Here is an 18598-nt window from a genome sequence, read left to right on the forward strand (position 1 = left end):
GTGGTTAACTCAGAAGCATGGGTGCTGGTCATAGGAGGAGCCCAAGAGATAGTCGGTGTGGACCAGCACAGATCTGCCCTTCTCAGAAGTGTCTCAGAGCAGTCAGTCTGTCCTGCTGCCCCCTTTCAAAAAGGATGACTTAATTAGATGGTCCTGCCAGGTGGCGGTCAGACCTCGTGTGAAGTCTCAATTGATTTGTGGGGGAGCAATTCTGACCCTCCGGCCCCTTAAATACTTACCCTCAATCTCCTTTCTCTTCAGGGTGCATTTTTTTTTTTTTATGGCAAAACCCCTTCTTTGTACCTTTATAAACAACCCCTTTGAACCATCTGCTATTGAAAGGTATCACGACTGATTCCCTTATTACTGTTCATTCTGTTTTCAGAATATATGGATTTGCAGAATATATTGATTCAGTAGGCTTTGGCATCCTCCCAAGGAGAGAGCTACAGAACTGGTTATTATATTAAAGGTCAATATTGGGAGATAATATTTTGATAACCGATAGAGCAAATAGGATTCATATCTTCTAAGTAACAAGCATGGTTGATATTATATTTACAATATTCGTGTAATTTGATTCATTTGAAAAGTTTAGGTAGTTACTGAAATCAGATACAGAAGAGTGCAGCATGTGTTAGGTCACCTGTTTAATTGGACAAGACAAAGACAGGATGTGATGTGAGCTATGGTACGTTTTCTGGCGTTATGGTGTTTCAGTGTTCTAGAACTTCGCTTGGAGGAAATGTGTGTCATCTAATGAATCTCCCTATCCCAACATTTTGCGCAATGTGAATTCATCATCAGCCTAGAAACTTTTAAAAGCAAGAATTGTCTATCTTTTTTTTTAAGATTTTATTTATTTATTTGACAGACAGAGATCTCAAGTAGGCTGAGAGGCAGGCAGAGAGAGAGAAGGGGAAGCAGGCTCCTCGCTAAGCAGAGAGCCTGATGCAGGGCTCAATCCCAGGACCCCGGGATCATGACCTGAGCCAAAGGCAGAGGCTTAACCCACTGAGCCACCCAGGCGCCCCTAGAATGGCATCTTTTTTTTTAAACAACCCAATAAGTACTAAGTAATATTTAGATTCAAATACGATTTCTTATTTTCTTTTCACAAGTCATTTCTTATTTCCCCACACTGCTCCTGTTCTCAGTTACTTTCCTCTTCCTTAGGTCTTTGAGAAAACTACAGTCTCACTAATATCCTTCAAAAAAATCAGAAGCCTGTGTACACATTCCATAAGTACTCTAAAATACCCATTTTATTCTCATTTCCAGATGTAACACTTAAGATATCGTTCCTTCAGACGGTGACTCAAACACCATTCTTAAAATGTCCATGTGGGTGGTAAAGGGCTGACCACACATGTTCATGAGTCTTTGTTTGTCTAGGTTAGACTGGGATGGTGTTCGTAAGCAGTTGGACGAGTATGCAGTAATCGCAAGTTCTTCAAAAGGAGGACGAATCGGAATTGAAGAATTTGCGGAGTATTTGAAGCTGCCTGTTTCAGATGTCCTGAGACAGCTCTTTGCACTCTTTGACAGGGTACGTTACAATGTCATCTCTAGCGCCCAAACATCTTTACTCTGCCGGTCTCCAGGGAGCATAAATCAGTAGGTCATTAGAAAAACTCGGCAGGTGACTGTTAGAGGAAGCAAGACTGAGCCCAAGTTTAATTTCATGATCTGGTTTTCCCTCTTAAGTTGTAGTAGCGGTAGTAATATAAGTGTGTGTGTGTGTGTGTGTGTGTGTGTGTGTGTGTGTTGCAACAATTATGATGGTATCTAGTTATTTTAAACACCAGGTCAGAAATAAATAGTGTGACCATAAAACTACATTTATAATATAGAATTGGAAAGGCTTCTATAACTAGCAAGAACCTGTCTTTTTTTTAAAGATTTTATTTATTTATTTGACAGACAGAGATCACAAGTAGGCAGAGAGTCAGGTAGAGGGAGAGGGGGAAGCAGGCTCCCTGCTGAGCATAGAGCCCAATGCAGGACTCGATCCCAGGACCCCGGAATCATGACCTGAACCGAAGGCAGAGGCTTTAACCCACTGAACCACCAAGGTGCCCCAAGAACCTAAGTCTTTATGTCAGAATTCATTCATGGACAACAGAGGTGGTATTAGCCTATCCTGAAGGCTTCTGGACTGCCCCCAAGACATGTGAGGACCAAATGGATTTTATTTTCAAGTAACATTTTATGACAAAGGTTGCAAGTAAAGCTTGACCATTCGCCATTATATTAGAGGTATGATTTTCTGCTTATGAGAATGTAAGTATGAGCAGTTAGATAACTGAATTGTCAGAAAGTTTCCATGAGAAAGCTGTATCAAGATTTCAAGCTCTCAATTTTTAATGTGTTTTTTTAACGTATAAAGTTGACAATGAAGTTTACCTTTTTGGTGACAGTATTACGAGTGTTCGTAAATGAACTGAGGCATGTAACTCCATTCAAGATACAGAACACCTGCAAGAAACAGCTGTAGCCACCCCCTTTGTAGTGAGATCCTTGCCCTCCCCTTTACCCCCAGCAATCACTTCCCCTCTGTAGCTTTGCCTTTTGTAGATGCCATCCATGTAAATGGAATCAGATAGTGTAGACCTTTCTGAGTCTGCCTTCTTTCACTCGGCATAATGCATCTGAAATTGGGCCATGCAGTTGCACATATTAACAATGTGTCCCCTTTCCTTGCTGAGTGGCCTTCTGTTGTATGGACGCCACATTCTCGGAGTCCCCAGTCCCCAATGGAGGAGCATTTCAGTTTGTTTCCAGTTTAGGGTAATGATGAATACAAACTATGAATATTCTTCTGTAGGTTTTTTTTTTTTTTTTTAAATAAATCTAGGCCTTCGTTTCCCTGGGGGTACAGACTTAGGATTGTGATCTTGTTACTGTCTTATCTGAGAGTGACTTGACTTTGCATGCATTCCTAAAGGATATTTCTTTCTTTTATTTATTTATTTATTTATTTATTTATTTATTTGACAGAGAGATCGCAAGTAGGCAGAGAGGCAGGCAGAGAGAGAGAGGGGGAAGCAGGCTCCCTGCTGAGCTGAGAGCCCAATTCGAGGCTCGATCCCTGGACCTTGAGATCATGACCTGAGCCAAAGGCAGAGACTTAACCCACTGAGCCACCCAGGTGCCCCCTTAAAGGATATTTCTGTTGTGAATAGCATTGACTCGAGAGTCTTTCCCTTTCAACAGGTTAGCAATGAGGTCCTGCTGCCTTCAGTCCTCCGTGGTTATCTGTCTTACTGACTTTTCTTTAGTTTTGGCTCTCCTCACCAATCCTCCTTTTACGGCAGTTTGTCCACAGGTGGTTGCCTTTTGTATTTTGACTAGAATTTCTAATTGTAATCGAAAGGAGAGATGGGCTCGCCCGGGCTTTTTCCATCCTGGCTGGCTCCAGAAGTCTCGATTCTCTGTGGACCACTGGGAAAAGATTTTGCAAAGAAATCATAGCTTGATGACAGAAACCAGGACACTTTTTTTTTTCTCTCTTTACCCAGAGCACTGGGTACTCATGATCCTAATGACCCATTCTCTGACCTCTGAGACGAACCATCCTTCAACCTGATGCAGGGGAGCAATCTTCTTCTCTCTGGAGTGCCTGGTCCCCTGTTCTTGGCTTGCTTGCAGCACACAGACCATCTTCCCTTGTCCCGGAAACAGTCGTGTGCCACTGCAGTGGAGCTCCTAGAAAGTGTAATGAAGGTTTAGAAGAAAGGAGAATTAAGTTATTGGCTATAACCGCGCAAGTTGGGGAAATAGAAGCACTTCTTACTGGTACTATTACCAGTCTCTCTGTGAGCTTCATCTTGTCTCATCTTCTTTTTTGTCATCAGATAATTATAAAATTACATCAGTAATTTTATATGAAGCTTCTATAAATATGAACTTGGTGACAGGAAGGAATATGACAGGGATCAACAAACAGGACAGGAGATAGGGGAATGGGACATGAAATGAAGGCTAAGGAGGAAACGCAGAGCCGATCTCAGACGTCCGCTTCAGCAGGATTTTCCATCAAAACTGGAAATTGTATCTGTGGAGGTTGCCGTCCCTTTTCAGGTGTCACAGTGTCATTGCTGGCAATTCCATGAACGTTAGGACACCTGTTCTGTCTTTCAGTGGCTGATGATCCCTGTCGTTTCTCTGGTGATCTTAAGGATGGGGAGATTTGGGGGTAGGGAAGGGAGAGCACAAGGATTAAAATAACCCCCAGTTAGCCTGGTTGACTCACTCGGAACTAGAGCATACAGCGAGCCTTGGCCGCGCAGTTGGCCAATCACATTTCTGCATGGACAGCTTCCACCGGCGCACACGCCACTTACAACCATGAGTGTGACTTTGTATGGTGTGACTTGGCTCTCACCGGAGACCGCGAAATGGTCTTTGCAGCAACTTTTCTTTTGATCTCCAACATACCGGAACGTTGAGAAAATAGGCTGGAGAATGAGGGACTCGTGCGTGGGACCTTCCTTCCTCTCCTTTCCTTTTCTCCTTTCTTTTTTCCTCTTTCCCTTTTCTGTCTTTGTCTGTCTGTCTTTCCTTTTCCGTCTCTAACCTTTCTGCATGTCTGTGCCTGTGAAGATGTGCTTTGTTTTGAGAAGGCAAATTATGCAATTGTTGCCACGCCCTGGGCACATACCCACAGAACTCCCAGGCTAGGCTTGTTTTCTCGGTCTCTTGAAGTCATCTAGCTGGGGAATGTTCCACGGGAAAGATGAGAAGTCCAGTAATGCCAGTTTGTTTCTCTCCGAGTAGCTTATCTTGCTAAACGCTATGCTTAATGAGGGGTGGGGGGGGGGCAGACGGGAGGAAGGGTGGGAACGAGAAAGGGCGGGGTGTTCCTGTGGGTCTTCCAACAGCTGTAAATGTTTGCAGTGCCGACAGCTTCCCTCAGCCTCTCTGTCTTCCCCCAAGACTAATGAGGTTGTGTTGGGATTTGGGGGGATGGGACAAACACCTGAAAATCTCTCCACATTCCCTAGCTCCTTCTTCCCATGTACAGTCTTGGCTGGTCTAGAAAGACTTCATAATGGTCTTATCTCAGTTTGTCCCCTAAAAAATACACTGTCTCTTTGGCGCCTGCTGACATCCTGACATGTCCTTTCAGGTTCTTGGGGGAATCTGATGACAAGTAAGGTCCCACAAAAACATAACATTCGCCATCCCAAGCATGGCGTAGTTCCCTAGTTTTTAGAATCATTGCCTTTGGAGAGAGCCTATCTCTCTGAAAAAGATAAACGAATGTTTTTATCTTTGTGTTGAATTTTGCTGCTTTATTTTTTATGGACGTAGCCTGAACTCTCCGCATTGGATGGGTCAGATGTCCAGATGAGTCAGAGCTGAAGGCTAAGACAATGGTTTAAAACAGCAGTGTCTTGACATTTTTTATATTCATTAATTCAGTTTTAAATACGAGACTTTTTGCCAGCACTCCGGAAGGGATTGAAGCTTCTTTAATGGGATTAAGAAACATCGCTAACTAACCTGAAGTCATTATAACACAGTCATTTTTCTGGTTCTAACCATGTCTCAGGATGTTTGTGACAGCAAGCCTGTCCCCTGATCCCTCCTTCAGAGCTGTGTTCCTGAGTCAGCAGTCTCCGATGTACCTGTAAGACAGAGTCCTCAAATGCTTTGGGATGCAGCTTGCCCCTGGTGCTGTCTTGACTAGGCACCGTGTTATCTGCCTCTCACCTCTTACTAGCGGAAAGTTCCATCTCCTCTAACTGTACCTCCTGATAGACTCAGTTTAACATTTCATCAACACCCGTATGCCCACGCGCTGATGACCAAGCCACATTTAGGGGTCAGCACACTCTTCCTGTAAAGAGCCAGATAGTAAATATTTTTTTACTTTATAGCACTTATGGTCCAAAACTTTCAGGGCAGCTTGTACAATCGAAGAGAAAAGTTCATCATAGCCCACTCAGAAAGATCTCTCCATTTTCCCGCAGTCACCTAAGCCACGAAAATACCCTGTCCCAACTCTCAGCACAAGCAGAAAATCTGCACGCTATAGCACCCTGCCCTCTCCAACAGGAAGGGGTAAGCAAAGATGCTTGTTATTCTTGGCACTCAGGACTTCATGCTGGAACTAATACCAAGAACTAGGCAGGCAGGAAAGAACTTAGGATAAAGAGACGCATTCATTCCACATAATGTGAAACGGTAGTAAAAGATTTACAGAAGTTTACGATAGCCGAAAATGCTGGATTATCAAAGTGCTAAGGCACACACACTTTTCCTGCCTAAAAGTTAAACAAAGGATGTAGTAAATGCCAGAAGAACTAAGTACACGTTAGAAGGCCGAGAGAGGGAGAATCATGATGGTTTTCAAAATTATTTTACAAAATGGGGAGAACAACCGCTTATCTAAATTTTATCAGGTGATGGTCTGTTTTTCAATGTTATTGGTAAAAAAGGCATGAGCTCGTGCTAGACTATATGTAGCTGAGGAGTTAGAAAGGAGTCTGTCTAGTCGGTGAAGACAGATAGTATGAGACTAGTAGAAACGAGGGAGGGTATCGGCCAAAGGCAGAGAGAGAAGACAAGAAGAAAGAGTTAGAGAAGTACTTTTAAATCAGATGGGAGGTTCCCTACCAATTAAACGGTGGTCACTCTAAGGACTGACCATACAGCCCATCTATCAGTCCTTAAACTTTACCAACCTGCTTTGTTTTCATCAGCTTCGGAAGCAGAGCAGCAGTCTGCAAACTACAGCAGACTGGGCCAGATACCTGTTGCCTGATGCCTGTTTTGCTAATAAAGTTTTATTGAGACACACCCATGCCCATTTGTCTATGTCTTGCCTGTGGCTGCTTTCTGTCTTCAGTGGCAGAGGTGAACAGTAACCAACAGTTAAGTCTTCTATCCTTTAAGTTTCCAGTTCAGGTTTGATTTGTAATATAGTATTTCATAGTTCATGTGAAAAGAACTATTGGTTGCAATCTCAGTTCATCAACATTTGTTATGTGAAATCTACCCATAACTTACATGAAGCAATTGACAGAAAAAGGCTATACTCGTCTTTCTATGTTGTTGTATGCGTTGTCCTAAATATTCGGTGGTCCTGTGTGTCTGACCATTTCCCTGTCCATGTCCCAGGTTGACTTAGCTACTCCATTCTGCCCATTACAGTATTTTCTTTCACCGAGTGTTGTTACATGAGAAATCTCCCTCTTGAGGTAAAAATTGGGAGATGCTTAGAAGGAACAGGAAGGAGCCTGCAGGAGTTAAAGCTTAACTTTTTCTTCATAAGCACAAGTGAGCAATGTCTGTCCTCCATGAGCACAAGGGAGGAAAAAACAGAGCTTTGTAAAGACCAAATTGTGTCAGACCAATTTAATTTCCTCCTATGATAGAGTGATGGTCAAAGATGATAAAGAAGAAGAAATAGATATTATCTGTATGGGCTCGAGAAAGGCTTTTGATTTCATCCAACATGACATCCTCATCAATAAATTAGGAAGGTCTGGTCCAGATCATGCCGCAGTTGGGCGAAAGCCCCTCTTGACAGAAAGGCTTTGCAGCAAGTGGGAGCTGTATGTCCTTCTGGGTTCAGTGCTGCCCCCGCCTTGGCATTCTGTTTGGAGGGGTACCATACTTGATAGGATGCCACCCAGAAGAGTTGTGAAAACAGACTCAACCAGACGATAAGTCAAAGCGGGGATAAGAGTATATCTTTAAAAGGGGTGAAAGCATACCCAAGAAAAAGGAAGGTTAAATTCATTGAACGTACAGCATGAGAACACTTGGGCTGGAGAAGGAAAGGAAATGCCACCGCCACCATTTCAGGACATGTAAGGATCTAGACTCCCCGAATTCTAGAGCTAAAGGGACCTTTCACATCCAACTGCCCATCTTCCTCATTTTGCAGAAGGCAGCCAGCCTGAGAGAGGAAGTGAGTGCTCGAGGCTACACAGCTGGTTAGTTGTAGGACTGAGACTAGAACGGCTGGTCTGTGTCCTTTTTACTTCAACCTGCACTGTTGGCTGATACACACACACACACACACACACATACGGGTTCGTGGGGCATTTTTTATACTTCCTATCGCTCACCCATTTCAAACCTACAGTTCTATGATTTTTTCAGTAAATGTGCCAAGTTGTGCAACCATCCCCATAAATCAACTTGAGAACATTTCCAGCACCCCACTGAGTCCCCTGGTGGCATTAAGGGTTAGATCCTGCCACCAGCTTTCTTCCAGCCCAAGGCAACCACAGCAGGGTTGTAAGTCCTTTGGTGTGATTCGAGACCTGGTCTAGAAGAGAGACTTTCGGTCTCTGTGGATTTGCCTTTTCCAGACGTTTCATGTAATGGAATCGTACAGTAGATGGTCTCCTGTGTCTGGATTCTGACTACTTTGCCTAAAGTTTTTACCGTTCACCCATGCTGTACATGTATAGGTGATCTGTCCTCTTTACTTGCCAAAAAGTATTCTGTTATATGGACACATTGTATTTTTTTTTTAAGATTTTATTTTATATTTGACAGAGAAAGAGATCACAAGTAGGCAGAGAAGCAGAGCAGAGAGCAGGGAGAGGGTGGGGAAGCAGGCTCCCTGCTGAGCAGAAAGCCCAATGCAGAGCTCAATCCCAAGACGCTGGGATCATGACCTGAGCCGAAGGCAGAGGCTTAACCCGCTGAGCCACCCAGGCACCCTGACATGTTGTGTTTTATTTATGCACCAGGTGGTGGACATTCAGGTTGTTTCTAACTTGAGGCCTTTATGAGGAATGTGGCTACTAGCGTTCATGTTTCTCTCTTTACTTTTTTATATTCAGTAACTTTCCCCCTTCACATCCATCAGATGTGTCCTCTTCCCCTACTCTTTTTCCATCCTCATATGGACAGTAGAGTTCCCCCAGTTGGCAACCCAAGATGTTATTAATGTTCTAATAAATAGCCTCGGGGGATTCGATGGTCCAGAGAAGAAAAGGTTTGTTAATCTAATAAGAGTCTTTTATTCCAAGATGGCTTATGAGAAACTATTAGCCAAATGCCCTCCATCTTCATAGGAAATAAGTGAGAGGAATTGAATTTAAACCTCAGGGAAAACCACTTCAGCTGGGCACGAGGAGGCTTGTTTTATGTGGCAGTGGTTGCTATCAAGTTAATTTGCAATATTATAAAAACAAAACCCATGTAATGTCCTCTGAGAGCAGCTCCTGTGAATGGGTTTACATCTGTCTGAGGCCTGATGGCCTTGTGATCCCCTAAAAGGAGGACAGTCCTCTTGGGGTGCTTTCTTCTGTGTGCTGAAGGAAGACATTTGGCCTTTGGTGTTCACAGAGGCCATTTCATTGTGCCCAGGAGACCAGATATTGGAGTCATTGTGTCATAAAACGAGTGGTTGGAGAGTTTTACACAAACCACAGGGTGTGGTGGAAGGACACATTGCTCCCGTGCCCTGAACAGAGCAAGGTCTCCCAGCTGCTGCTCCTTCCCTAACGATAGCTACTACAAGAGTGGTTGTTCAGTTCTAGAAATTCTACAGCTTACAGTGTAATTTCACATCTTCTCTCCTTTTGACTTTACATTCGAGCCTAGACAGCTCCCACTGAGAGACCGACCATCACGCGGCCGTTAGTTCAAAGCCCTTTCCAGCCCAAGTCTGTTCTGCAGATCTGCCCCTCTCTGCTCTTGAGCCCAGAATGGACCGTCATCACGTTGCAGTGTTTCTTAAAGACCACACATCCTTTAGCTCCTCTGCATTTTTGCTGTGCTCTCCCTTCACATCCCTTGTCTGTTCAGAAAGCTCTGGCTTGGCTCATAATCAGGCCTGCACGTTATCTCTTGTGTAGGTCAGTGTTCTCCTTGGCAGAATTCATCACTCCTTTTTTGGGTACCCACAGTCCTGGATAATAGAGCACACCACTTATCCTCAGTAGCTCATCTTCCCTGACTCTTTCTTTCCTTATCACAAATACTTTGTCTTTCAGTGGAATTCTGTGAAACTTAAATACCGAAGAATACTATATACAAATGTAATGGTTTGGTATTAATAGAAATGTGGGAGACTCCTGGGTCGCTCAGTCAGTTAAGTGTCTGCCTTTGGCTTAGGTCGTGATCCCAGAGTCCTGGGATCGAGTCCCACATCAGGCTCCTTGCTCAGTGGGGAGCCTGCTTCTCCCTCTCCCTAGTGCTCCCCCTGCTTGTGTTCTTTCTCCCTCTCTCTCTGACAAGTGGATGGATAAAATCTTTTTAAAAAAATAGTAGAAATGTGAATATAGATATTAGGTTATAATTACAACTAGTTTTTGGTGGGTGTTCCCAACCCTTGAGCACAGCAACCCTAATAATGTATTTGCCTTCATCTCCTAAACACTGAATCCAAGTCCTCATACTTAACAAGTGAGATTGAGTTAGTGTGAAGTGGGCATAATGAGATATTACCACCTCGTACACATTAGGATGGCCAGTCAGGAAGGGAGGGAGGGGTGAGAGGAAGGAAGGAAGGAAGGAAGGGCTGTTGGCTGGGCTGTAGAGAAATTGGAACCCCTGTGCACTATTCGTAGGAATATATAATATCTACTGTGGAAAACAGTATGGTGGTTCTTCAAAAACTTAAAAACCAAATTACTCTATATGATCTGAGAGTTCTGGTAGAAGCAACCCAAGCATCCACCAATAGACAAGTGGATAAACCAAATGTTTCTTATACATACAGTGGAATATTGTTTAGCTCTGAAAAAGGAAATAAATCCCGACACCTGCTATAACATGGATGGACCCAGAACACATTACATTAGGTGAAAGAAGCGCATCATAAAGGGACAAATCCTATGTGCTTCCACTGATGTGAGGTCCCTAGAGCAGTCAGATTCATAGAGTCAGAAAGTAGAACGGGGCTTGCCAGGTCCTAGCAGGAGGAGGGAACAGGGAGTTCCTGTTTAATGGCGACAGAGCTTCAGTTGGGAAGACGAAAAAGCTTCTGGGGATGGACAGTGGTGACAGTTGCACAATGATATGAATGTACCTAATGCCACTCAACTGAACTCTTACAGTTAGGGCGGTGAATTTCCACGTTACGTGTACTTCACCACAGTTCCTAGACATTTTATTTATTTATTTATTTATTTATTTATTTGTAAAAATCATTTATTTATTTATTTGACAGAAGAAATCACAAGTAGGCAGAGAGGCAGGCAGAGAGAGAGAAAGGGAAGAAGGCTCCCTCCTGAGCAGAGAGCCAGACATGGCGCTCGAACCCTAGGATCATGACCTGAGCCAAAGGCAGAGGCTTGAACCCACTAAACCACCCAGGTGCCCCTGTTTCTAGACATTTAAATTCAAAACATTTAAATTTTTAAAAACAAGACACAGAGAAGTCTCTACTGGTTGGTTCCATTTGTTCAGGGCACGGCAATCAGTTGATGGTGTTTGATGTTGAGATAATGGTTACCCTGGGGAAGGAAGAGTAACTAGAAAGCAGGAGGAGGTTCTAGCGTATGGCCATATTCTATCTTTTGATCTGGCTGTTATCACATAGGTGTGTATGGTATGTGAACTTCTCCGAGCTCTCCAGTTGTGACTTGTAAGGTTTTCTATGTGTCTGTTATACTCCAAAAATAATTCCAGAAATGGAGATCCTTAGAGCCACAGCAGACTATAGAGTCAGACTCTGTGAGGCTGGGACCGGGGGACCCTGCATCTTAAAACCTTCCCTTCCAGGTTTTTCTTAAGAGCATTGGATTTGGAGAATCTTCACTAAAAGAAAGGGATCGGAGAAACAGCCTCCAATGCCCAAGAACCCCATTCTGCACTAATAATAAATATTCCTTAGAAAAGAAATTCTTGATATCTTGGAGTCGCTTAGCTTCCCCAGTTGGGAAAACACCTATCATCTTTTCAGGTGCTGAGAAATCAGTGATGTAGAGAAAGGTGTGAATGTGTATTTTAATATATTACATTTAAAATAGTATTTCTTATAATTTGTCATACGCACAATGACTCGCGAATATTTTGAGGCCCTCTAAAAACAGGCAGGTGCTAGGACCTAATGGAAGTCAGGCTTTCAGTAGGAGGGGAGACAGCACTATGGGGTGTGGTCCCCTGGAAGCAGGTACAGAAAAGCCAGTTCTTCCACCTGGAAGCTAATGAGACTCCATTTCAACTCTCTCCACACCACCTCCGAGACACCAGCAGTTTTCACACTTGCTTGTCAAACCAAAAGCATGTTTCTTGCAAAGGCTTTATTGGAAGGGGCCGATCGAGGTCTTGGGGAAGCTCTCGGAGGCCTTCTTAGAGGAGGTGGTCAGAGAAGAGGAGGAGGAGGAGGAGGAGGAAATATCGGAGGGATAGTTGGAGGAATCGTGAATTTCATCAGCGAGGCCGCAGCAGCTCAGTACACCCCAGAACCGCCTCCCACTCAGCAGCATTTCACGACCGTGGAGGCCAATGAAAGTGAGGAAGTTCGTCGGTTTCGACAGCAGTTTGCCCAGCTGGCGGGACCGGACATGGAGGTGGGTGCCACCGACCTAATGAATATTCTCAACAAAGTCCTTTCCAAGCACAAGGACCTGAAGACCGACGGCTTTAGCCTTGACACCTGCCGGAGCATCGTGTCCGTGATGGACAGTGACACAACCGGCAAGCTGGGTTTCGAAGAATTTAAATACCTCTGGAACAACATCAAGAAGTGGCAGTGTGTTTATAGGCAGTATGACAGGGACCGCTCTGGGTTCCTGGGACGTTCCCAGCTGCGTGAGGCCCTGCAGGCAGCGGGTTTCCAGCTAAATGAGCAGCTTTACCAAATGATCGTCCGCCGCTATGCCGATGAGGACGGCAGCATGGATTTCAACAACTTCATCAGCTGCCTGGTCCGCCTGGATGCCATGTTCCGTGCCTTCAGATCCCTGGATAGGGATGCAGACGGTCTGGTTCAAGTGTCGCTCCAAGACTGGCTGCAACTGACCATGTATTCCTGAAGCCGGCCCCTCCCCGAGGACGGGACTCCTGACAGCCTCGCCCTCCCGTCCCCACAGCGGCTGATGCCCTGTCCCAGAGTTGTCATTTCCTGCGAGCTCATATATCTCCCTGCATGCTTCTGAACTGGGACTGCCCCTTGGTGCTCAATTAAAATAGTTTTTTTTTTTTTTTTTTAATGAGAAATGTTCTGAGTGGTTTGTATGTCAGCTCTGTGAGATACTGGATGTGTAGGGATGTATGTATGGGGTTGGGGGGCGTGGGGCATAGCCCCCTTGGAATAGATTTTGATAGGGCATTGCTTATTTGGTGAGCGAATTCCAAGGAGCAGGAAACTTGTTGTCATTGAGAATGAAATCTTGAAAAAAGAAAACCCTGGAGTAAATCAAGAAAGCCCTCAAGAGATCTATTTTTCCCTTTAAAAAAGGTGAGGAGGAGTGAAGTTCAGAATCTGTTTTTCTCTTAATTTCACATCTGGTCTTTCCATTATGAAAAAAAGAGAAAGAAAAAGTGTTTTCCTGGAAGCCTATTTAACTGTATAGAAACAGGTTCAGAAATGAGAAAAGAAGCAGTTTCACGTAAGGGAAGTATATATAAGTTTTTAACAATAGAGCGACTGTCTGAAATTCCAGAATTCTTTAGTCCTGTTTCTCTAGTAAAATAAGCACGCAGCAAATTTGTTTTGTTTTGATGTATTTGTAAAGAGGGTCAGGGCATCGGGGAAGGAAGGGTGGACCCATAGCCCAATATGTCAGTCTCAATCATTCTTCCACGCGCTTCATACAAAATCGGGCTTGCCCAACACATGTTGGCCTGCTCCTGTCGTGTCTTGCCCTGCCTCAGAGCTAGGAATGTTTTGTTGTTGTTCCTTTTGCGAAACTGTGGACAGAAGAAACATAAGTGAAGGAGCAAAAATAGGTGTTGGGGGGAGCATAGAGTGATCAGTTATTTGGTATATAAAGGAATATAAAGATGTTTAAGTACTGCTGAGTGTCACAGGGGTTCTCAGTCCGGACCATGATTCAGAATCACAGGGAGAGCTCTTGAGGAATACTGACGGCTGAGTCCCACTCCGGATGCATTGAAGAACAATCTTTCAAGGTGGGGCTTGGAGACGAGTATTTTTAAAGCCACCGGGTGATTCCAGTAAGCAGCCAAGGTCACCAGCCTGGGCAGTCGTCCCTTGCTTGTGTATGTATGGCCCTTGGTTTGGCTCTGTCATTTTGATTCAGGCGGTGATGATGGGGCGGGCAGAATCCAGAATGCCCAGCTAGGCAAGTAGACAGAACCACGGCGGCTGTGTATGCAAGGACTCAGTAACCCTCCCCTCTCCCCACCCCACCCCTGCCCTGCTATTGAATTGGTTCCCACCACTCCCGCTTCTTTGGCCCTCAGTGCATTCCCTCCCTCTCCAAAGGCTAGTTTAGAGGGTCCTCCTGAGTTTGAAGATCAATTCTTCCTTCCTCTTTTGACCCATTTCAAGGAAAGTTTTAACTCTGGAACTGATGTCATTCTCCTGTTAACAGTCCGCAGCGGCAGGTGAGAAATCCCCAGGGCCAGTTGGGAGAGGTTGGCTTTCGGTCTCCGTGCTCACCATCGTCACCATCGTCACTCTCATGGGATATTTATACAACACTATGTGCGTATCCTTCTGCGCAGAGTCAGGCCCAGGGACCGCGTCTGCCTTCCGCGAGGGACCTGTATGTGTAAGCTCGCTCCAGTGGGCTGCCCAGCCAGCTCTGCTCATACCAGAAGGAGGCTGCTGCCAACATCCACACGTATTGATTTCAGGATCCCCATGTTAGAATCAGCCCATTCATATGTCAGGCGCGAGCATAGGCATCTAGCCAAGAAAGGGGAGAGCTGCCAAGGTGCCTTTTAAGGCCTCAGAACATTAGGTTTATTATTTAACCTTTCCACATGATGGCTGCAGAAAGGGCAACTGAGCCTTACCCTGGTGGTCCTCAGTTATTTCTAAATATTTTATGAAAGTTAAGGCAGTTGCGTCGTGCTGGGGGGTGGTAGTAAGTATTTTTCGTGCTCCTCGGGTCAGGGGATTTTCTGCTCTTACAATTCCCTTCTTGCCCGCCCAGGGCAAAAACATCCTGAAGTCACCTCCATGTCCCTTCTGTTTTCTTCTGGATTTGTATAACGTTTGTATGGGTCACCCCAGACATTAGAGAAAATGCTAGAAAATCCAGTCTAAACTCCAGACTTTGTCAAGTACTCAAAACTTTGGCATTGCCGAGAACCGAGAGCCTGATGAGTAATTGAACTTCTTAGTATGTTTTTTTTTTTTTTTGATGAACATTTTTTAAAATTTATTTATTTTCAGCATAGCAGTATCAGTATCATTATTTTTTTACCACACCCAGTGCTCCATGCAATCTGTGCCCTCTATAATACCCACCACCTGGTACCCCGACCTCCCACCCGCCGCCCCTTCAAACCCCTCAGATTGTTAGGGGAGGTGAATCATGAGAGACTATGGACTCTGAACTTCTTAGTTTTTATCCAGTAGTTGACATTTTCAAGATAAGGGGGAAGAGTATTTACCTGATGATTTTTTTTTTTAATTTTGTCATTTCTACATGGAAGCCTCCTTATAGGCTGAGACAAGGGTCTTTGATTCGTATCATTCCATCCCATGATCTTTGAGTTTCTAACATGAAGCAATACCATCGATGTAGTAAGTTGAAAATAATACTCAGCGATTTTAAAAAGCATGTGAAGTTGCACAGTCTCCATCTTTTAAATTTCAAAATACCCCATATGATTTCGAAAAACACCTTTATCTTAATGTGATCCACAGGATTCTGTAACCTGTAACAGCAGGAAAAAGAACGTAGGTCTGTACTTAACGCACGTATGCTGTGTACCTAAGAAAAGCAGATCTCCAAGAATATTCTAAATGTGTACATCATCTTAAAGGTCACATTTTAAATGTCTTGAGAAGTGGTGCATGTGTTTTTCAGAACTGCTTTTTTTTTTTTTTTTTTTTTAAGCCAGAGATTTCATCAGTAATATTGCACAGCTAACCTATGCTGGGGCCTTGGAAAAATATTCACGGATACACCTGCAGGGCCCTGATATTTAACACGTCTATTGATCTTGAGGTGCTTTCAGAATTACTTCTTAAAAGTGTCTGTGTTTAATGCTAAGTGGATTAAAGCAATTTAATTCTGAGAAAATTGGTAATGCAATTATGTATGTGGGTGGAAATATGCTCTTAATAAGCGTATTTGAGTAAACAGAATACCTCTTCCCAGACTCCTCTGGAAAACTGCAGAATTTACTGGATTTTGATAATAGTACTCTTTGGGATTTGTAGTCATCTTCAAAGACTCAAAGTTTTTTTCTGTTGGCTACTGCATAGTAGCTTCTGTTTTTAGGTGAACATCCCTGAATTGTTTTGATGGCATTGATTTTCTCTCCTTTGCAGGGATGATATCAATTATAACACACCAAAGACAAAATAGACCTATTCCTTGGGAGTTTACCATCTCTCAGTATATTCAGAACCGCATCCTTACGTGTTGCTGGACTTGGAAGCTTGTAAACTATATCCAGTTCAGTAAGAATGAAAATGTTGACTCAATCCAACTAGGAAAGGCCTCAAGGAATGGCTACCTGAGAATCAAACACAGGAACACCACCATTTGTTCCTTCTGAACCTTTAAATGGACCATGTCTGAACACGTGGTCTGCCTTCCCACTGGTCTGAGAAGCCAGCGTCGTGTGGTTATGGGGATAGCATGGTGCGGGGGCACTGGGAGATCACGGTGACCCCCAGCTTTCACTTCTGTGCTTTTCCAATCTGCTGACCACTAGGGAAGGCGTGGGCCCCACCATCTAGAGTTCCAGCCAGGCTCAATCATCCTTTCTCTTTGCAGTGACCCAAAACAAATCCGTAGTTGCTACTCAGGGCTGTCCTGGCTTCCAGATTAGGACAGATAATGGAGGGATTAGAGTCTCCTTCCAGAAAGCTGGGCTCCTCCTTTGAAATGTGGCCCTGCAATATTTTCAAGTCTAGATTTTTTTTTAAGTTTATGACTCTTCCTGAAAAGTTTAGTAGGTTTTTAAAGAAAAGAACCACAGATCTGAAGGATAATTTTTATCATGGAACTGATTTGAAATTAAAGGAGTGTGTTTTGTTGTGTACTTTTAAATTATCTGTTTTTGAATGGATTTTATTAAGCTACTTGCTTTAATTTGAATGATTTAGAGTCCAATTATCTAAATTTTCATTGGAGTTCATGGTAATAGCAAGTTTCGTGACCTCAAATAAAGCTTATGACTCATTCTTTTTATTTAAAGTCAATTAATTAACATATAGTGTACTATTAGTTTCAGAAGGAAAGTTTAGTCATCAGTAACATATAAGACCCAGTGCTCATTCTATCACGTGCCCTCCTTAATGCTCATCACCCAGTTACCCCCTCGCCCTCGCCCCCCAACCCCCATCAACCCTCAGTTTATTGCCTATAGTTGAGTCTTTTATGGTTTGTCCCCCTCTCTGATTTCATCTTACTTTATTTTTCCTTCCCTTCCTGTATGTTCATCTGTTTTGTTTCTTAAAGTCCACATACGAGGGGCGCCTGGGTGGCTCAGTGGGTTAAGCCGCTGCCTTCGGCTCAGGTCATGATCTCAGGGTCCTGGGATCGAGTCCTGCATCGGGCTCTCTGCTCAGCAGGGGGCCTGCTTCCCTTCCTCTCTCTCTGTGATCTCTTCCCTTCTTCTCTCCTACTGTGATCTCTCTCTGTCAAATAAATAAATAAAATCTTTAAAAAAAAAAAAGTGCACATACAAGTAAAATCACACAGTATTTGTCTTCCTCTAGCTGACATATTTCATTTAGCATAGTTCCCTCTAGTTCCATCCACATCATTGCAAATGGTAAGATTCCATTTTTTGGATGGCTGAGTAATATTCCATTGTGTATGTGTATGTATGTATATATCCAGTAATATTCCATTGTGTGGTATGTATATAAAGCTATACACACATGCAACATCTTCTTTATCCATTAATCTGTTGATGGACATCTGGGCTCTTCCCATAGTTTGTGGACATTGCTGCTATAAACATTGGAGCTCAGGTGCCCCTTCAGATCACTACGTTTGTATCCTTTGAATTAATACCTAGCAGTGCAATTGCTGGACCATAGGGCTCTCATTTTTTTTTTATTAGTTAAAATGAATTAGTTGAATGGATTATTTCTAAGATTCCTTCCAGTTCAAAGTTTTATTATTCTGAATTGGGGAACTTAACAATGTATTATTGTATTGATCCAATAATAAAATACCTGAGAATAATTTCCATGCTGCTTTTTCCCCTTCCCATTACTAAGATGAAAACTTACGTATAATTTCCCGTGGGATTGACAAGGGTCTGCTTTTTGTCAGTCAAAACCATTCAGAGATAAGACTGTTAATGAGTATTAGAGGTCCAGAATATTACCTTGTTTTGTGAATAGTGGTGCTATGAAGGGTTCTTTACACTTCTCTTTCTCCATCTGCAAAATGAGTCATGGTGCTTGACCTCTGTGTCAGTGGTATAGATGAAAATTGTACGTCTCACCATAGACAACATAAATTCAGAAAAGTATTTACAATCATACAATTATGATTGCGTCCTCGTTGTC

The 18598-nt window shown here is 43.5% G+C and overlaps 2 protein-coding genes across 2 annotated transcripts in view; both read left to right on the top strand.

Annotated features, from left to right (window-relative positions):
- Window positions 1-18598, top strand: part of LPCAT2 (lysophosphatidylcholine acyltransferase 2) — a 64429-nt gene that overhangs the window by 35847 nt on the left and 9984 nt on the right. The window contains exon 11 of the mRNA XM_059382034.1: window positions 1396-1549. Within this exon, the coding sequence (XP_059238017.1) occupies window positions 1396-1549 (154 nt within the window). The remainder of the gene's footprint in view (window positions 1-1395; window positions 1550-18598) is intronic.
- On the top strand, window positions 12204-12981 carry CAPNS2 (calpain small subunit 2). The gene has a single exon (XM_059382706.1). It carries the CDS (start codon window positions 12204-12206, stop codon window positions 12954-12956), a length of 753 nt encoding a protein of 250 aa, XP_059238689.1. The 3' UTR covers window positions 12957-12981.

The sequence above is a fragment of the Mustela nigripes genome, chromosome 17 (genome assembly GCF_022355385.1).
Source record: "Mustela nigripes isolate SB6536 chromosome 17, MUSNIG.SB6536, whole genome shotgun sequence".
NCBI classification, from domain to species: domain Eukaryota; kingdom Metazoa; phylum Chordata; class Mammalia; order Carnivora; family Mustelidae; genus Mustela; species Mustela nigripes.